This window comes from Cariama cristata, unplaced genomic scaffold (assembly GCF_000690535.1).
Source record: "Cariama cristata isolate BGI_N322 unplaced genomic scaffold, ASM69053v1 scaffold26104, whole genome shotgun sequence".
In the NCBI taxonomy this organism is placed as follows: Eukaryota; Metazoa; Chordata; class Aves; order Cariamiformes; family Cariamidae; genus Cariama; species Cariama cristata.
In genome coordinates this window covers 6,940-12,100 of record NW_009613882.1, presented here as the reverse complement: position 1 = coordinate 12,100, position 5,161 = coordinate 6,940, and the positions used below count along the sequence as shown (strand labels likewise).

Genomic DNA, 5,161 nt, shown 5'->3' with positions numbered 1-5,161 from the left:
AGGGCCCGGCGCCCGTCTTCGAAATAAACCGAGGCAGTGAGTGCTACGGAGTGTTAAAACTCCGACCTCGCTCTCAGCCGGGCAGCAGCCTTTGCCAGACAGAATATTTCTTGTTAAGGCTGTTGCTTACAGGCTCTTTTTCTCCTCAGTATGTGGCCGCTCTTGAAGACATGCTCCGAGAGCTGAAGCAGCAGTCCAGGTGAGTCGCTCTCTGCAGTCCGGGGGCGGGTGGGTGCTGCTTGTGGTTTCATTAGTCTCTTACCCGCAAGGCAGACATAGCCCACCAACACCGACGCGTCCTGTACGTCTCTTTTTTTGTCGGTGACGGAGCAACTGTGCCTGCAGTACAGCTGTGATACAGCCCTGTGAGGAGCTGTGCGACTCTGTGGCGTTCTCAGACGCATTTCCCTGCATGCCAGCCTTGGCCCTGGGCTGTGTCCGTGCCCCTCCAGCATGCTGTGCCCCAAGCTGTCGGTGCTTTGGAAAAGGTGATTTGCAGGGGGTTGCAAGCATGTTCCTAGCCTGAGGCTGCTTCTGTTAGGAGATGCTTCTTTGAAGAACCATGTCTTGGTTTTTTATTTCATTTTATTTGGAAAGTCACTTGAACAATAGACAATACTGATAACTTCTGGTTTTCATCTTACTATTTTTCAATTCCGATAGTAAGCCAGCCCCAGAACTGCTGAATGAATACTCTCGCAAAGTGGACTTCCTAAAGGGACTCTTAGAAGCTGAAAAATTGGTAAGATCTACTGCTTCAGCTGGAAGAGACTTAAGCGTGCTCTGCTTATATCCACCGTATTGCATGGTTCCTATGTTTGCCTTTATCTTATGCCTCAAAATAACACTTGCTAAAATCTTATCAGGCAGTCCCTGTAAAACATGAATAAATATATTGGATTTTCCTGTTTTGTTAAAAGGGGGTATTGTATGAAATCTGAAGCTTCTTTCCTCCTTTTCAAAAGCAAAGTACGTCTTGCCTATATCCTTCTCGCTTCTTTGATGTGAGATACAGGGGCAGGTACTGTCCTTTAGACCTGACACCTTTCTTGGATGGTACTACATGCATCTGGAGAGTTATGAAATGCCAATAAGCTGTACCCCAATTAGCACAGGTACAGTCAGTGCTGCTGTTCAGGCTGACTGCACTGTTCTGTGGGAAGCGGCTGTGGAAGTGCTCCCTGCATCCTTGTTGGTCACACACCCAGGTGGCCTCACACTGCAGAATATGATATTCATGACTTTTTACTGCTTCTTCCTACTCACAGTCTTCATCAACTGAAAAGGCTCTGGCAAATCAGTTCTTGGCCCCTGGACGTACCCCTACAACAACAAAAGAGAGAACCCCAGCTACTAAAACAGTTCATCTGCAGACAAAGGCTCGTTGCACAGGCAAGATGAGGAGTGAGCTGCTTGGTACAGTATGTTTTGGTGCTGCTGCTTCTTTACTGCTACTTTATAGATTGTCTCTTGCTGTATTCAGCTGCCTTTGGTGGCTGTGCCTCAGATGTATTCCAGGCTGGGTGGGGAGTCACCTTCTTGTTTGGGTAGTCTAAATACTGGGCACAGACACTATGCTAGGCCTAGAGGACTGTTTTATCACTGGCCCTTTGTAATCTTCTGTTTTGTTTCTCTTTCTGCCTCCCAGGACCCCTTGGCTATCGATGGTAAGTTTAAAATATGTTGTTTTCTCTAACTTTAGTTAACTTGAGTCTTACAGGGAGAGAAAGAGGAAGGTCAGGTATTAGAGATTGGCCAAAGTGTACTTTTAATTCAGTGGCTCACTTATTTTCAAGAGAGCAGTTTTTAAAAACAAACAAAACCAAAAACCCTAACAGATGAAAGCCTATGTTGTCACTATGGTAGTAGGGACTTGCAGCAACCTGTTGTTCCAGAATTTGTACAGAAACAGATAGTCTTAACTATAGAATTAGCAAGGATAATTTACATTTCTTGTTGCTCCTGTCTTCTGCTCTGAGCAAATCACGTGATTTTAGGTGCTTAGAGTAGGCGTTGTTCAATTCCTCTTAAATATACAGCCGTGTTATTCATGTAGGGAACTCGTAGGAATTCATTTGCTATTTCCATAGCTACTGTTACAGTGGCTGGAGCTAGGCCAATGTAACGTGTCCTGAAGGAGAACACCAAGACGCACGGGCTTAAACTGTGTCCTCAGGGATATGATTCATCTTTTTTTTTTTTTTTTTTTTTCCTCAACCATACTTTTGATGTTATATGTTGTCTTTTCCCTCTGGAAAGCAAGTAGGGATTTGAAATCCATGTTCCTTGGGGCAGAGGGGCAAGTAGGATTTGGACATCTGAAAAATCCCTTACAGAAAATTTATTTCTTCAGCCTGTGATTGCATAGGGATTTATAACATGCTGAAACACAAATTTAACTCTTTTTCCAGATTCTGAAGAGTTAAACATAAGGAAGCGGAAGTAAGTAAAAATTTCTCATTCTGATGCTCACTATTTTGGGAACTGCTTTCCCGATGACCTTTAAATCACAGAGGTGTTTCCATTTGGGTGAGGTGCCTGCTGGTAGAAACCGAAATGTGACTTCAGTTGACATAACTGTTCTTGTTGTCTTGTCAGAGTTGCAGAGTCTGGGGAAACCTTGGGAGGTGGACCCACAAGAAAGTAAAAATCTCCATTTATTTTTTTTTTTCTCCTATGCTCTTGCAGAGGCCTTGTATCTGATGAGAAGCAGTCAGCAGTTGAGCTGGATGCTGTGTTACAGCACCATCAGGATATGCAGGAGAAGTTAGCTGAAGAAATGCTAAGTTTGGCTCGCAGTCTCAAAAACAACACTCTGGCTGCACAGAATGTGATAAAACAAGATAACCAGGTAGCGCATCTTAAAGTGCTAATCCCTCAAATTTGCAACCCAGAAGGTTCAAGTTCTAATATATTAAATACTGTACCCTATAGCTTGATTCCGGGTGAGATTATAGTGAGGAGACTCGGAGGCAATACCCGTCTGCTTCTGTAGTGCAACTGAACCTTTTCTCTGTTGGAAGAAATAGCAGTCAGAACTTTCAAGTCTGAGTTTGAAACTGCTTGTTCTCTTTTCTCCCCAGACACTATCGCATTCTCTCAGGATGGCAGACCAGAACTTTGAGAAGCTCAAGGATGAATCTGACCGCCTCGAACAGCATGCAAACAAATCAGTCAACTGGCTATTATGGATAATGTTAATTGTAGTTTGTTTTATATTCATCAGCATGATTCTCTTTAACAGGATTTTCCCCAAATTAAAATGATTTTTAAAAAAAAAAACCAAACTGCCAGATGTGCAGTTGGAAAACTCAGCTGGTGTGATAACTGTCAGCAATCAATTTCTTTGCCACCTATCATGTCCTTAAAGAGGCTGTCCAAGGCCTACCCTTGCATCTCTTTCTTTTGTGAGCACTGGATTCAGTGAAGGGTTTCATGGAGAAGGCTTTCTACACTTGGATACTTGGTTAGGTTTTTTACCTAGTGAATATTATTGCCCGTTGAGGGGAGAACTGGGATACAGATGGCAATTTACTCTGAGCTGCTAACAAGTTCTTTAGTGGACGGATGCAGTCTTGTTTTTAATGTGGCTGTGGCAAATGTTACGAGTCCTAAAAGGCCTTTACTCAATACAAATATAAGTAACAGTTGAAGTCTTACAATTTTTCCTGTCGTTACAGCTTTACTGTACTGCACTAGGACCTCGCTGCCAGCAGGATCTTTAATTACAAATTATGTACGTACATAGCTGTAGGGTGTAGGAAGAGAATGCTGCCATTGAGTTGTTTGTCTGGCTCAGATTCAGAGTATCAACAGGTAAAACTATTCCCAGGCTCACCTTTTTCTGAGATGAGTATTTGGGACTTTGGACTTTGCAATTTTCTTCAGTTTTGACTTACTATAGAAGAGCTGAAGTTGATGCTGTTGCAATATTTCCTTCCCTTTCTGTATGCGCAAATGTTCTCACTCATTGTCTGCTATATTGATGCTGTTGCATCAAGAAAACACTGTGACCCTGCCACTGCAGAATTGTACACGCAGTACTCTGTGTACGGTAGAGACCTCTACCTGTGCCAGTGTTTTTTCACTGTAAGATGAGGGCAGAGGAAGCTGGTGTCTTCAAGACAGAAATAATTTTTTAAAAAAATAAATTGAGCCTTTACCTTTTGAGAGAAATTATACTGGTCCAGAGTGTTTGTGTCAAACTTTTTGTATTCTTAAGAGGTCACTACAATAAAGCAGAGATGAAATAAACTAGAATGAATATTTTTATAACACTGCTACTGCTAGAAAAATATAGAGCCTGTGGCAAAGCAAGGTTTGTTGTCAGAATGTAAGCCGTTTTTAAGTGCTTGTGATAAGCTAAAAGCAAACCATTCTGCATCTGTGCTGTCATTTCTGGAGTCTTACTGCGGCAAGCGTTGGTGTTGAGGTGTGCAGTGTTTCACGTGGAGGCAGTGAGGAGCAGCAGATGACCCTGAGTGTTCTTTTGCCGTTTCTACGCTGCGGTGAACCACCGGCTGGGGTGCTCTAGGCCTGGCTGTTTGGTGATCTCCACAGCAGCCCTGTGGGAGAGGAAGATAGGAGGAAGAGCTGTTTGTCACAACAATTGGGCTCTTATAAAAATCTGACTGCTGCTTTGAACGCATCCCAAAGGAGCAGGCTGTGTTTCAGAATTGTTCTTTGTTCTTTACAAAAACAGCTGTGTTAAGACAGTTAACATTTTCTTATATAAAGTATTTTTGTTCATTTAATAGGATGTTTACAACTTAGTATGCCATTCACTTACGGATTATCAAATGAGTGATTATACTATGAAGTACAGCCTTGCCTTTTAGCTACTTATGTATGTGATACGCTCATTCTGTTTGAGCAAACTTGTTACTTACCTTGAACTTTATAGAAATTGATAGTTGTAGCAATCCATATATGATTGTTTCTACTTTTCCCAGAAGTTTTTCTTCAGCTGTCATGTTTGACATTTCTCTGTGCTTCATTAGTGAATGCTGTGGCACCAAATTATTTTTTAATTCTAATTGCTTACTACTTTCCTGCAGGCATTTCAGTGCTGATCTCTTCTCTTGGAGCAGAGGTTGAATGTAGTGCTGGAGTGTTTTTTGTGTGTGAGATACTAGAATGATACAGCATTAATGCTTCATCA

General features: G+C 42.2%; 1 protein-coding gene across 1 annotated transcript; it reads left to right on the top strand.

The window, feature by feature from the left end:
* Positions 1-153: 153 nt before the first annotated feature.
* On the top strand, positions 154-3,395 carry USE1 (unconventional SNARE in the ER 1 homolog (S. cerevisiae)). The gene is made up of 7 exons (XM_009699200.1): positions 154-199; positions 664-742; positions 1,269-1,421; positions 1,649-1,667; positions 2,412-2,442; positions 2,689-2,851; positions 3,084-3,395. Exons 1-7 carry the CDS (start codon positions 171-173, stop codon positions 3,264-3,266), a joined length of 657 nt encoding a protein of 218 aa, XP_009697502.1. The 5' UTR covers positions 154-170; the 3' UTR covers positions 3,267-3,395.
* Positions 3,396-5,161: the final 1,766 nt, after the last annotated feature.

Excerpts from the sequence above, each read along its gene's own strand:
- USE1 (XM_009699200.1), top strand. The coding sequence starts at position 171 with ATGCTCCGAGAGCTGAAGCAGCAGTCCAG. Across the intron at positions 200-663 it reads GAGCTGAAGCAGCAGTCCAG|TAAGCCAGCCCCAGAACTGC; the intron begins GTGAGTCGCTCT and ends CAATTCCGATAG. Across the intron at positions 2,852-3,083 it reads TGATAAAACAAGATAACCAG|ACACTATCGCATTCTCTCAG; the intron begins GTAGCGCATCTT and ends TTTTCTCCCCAG.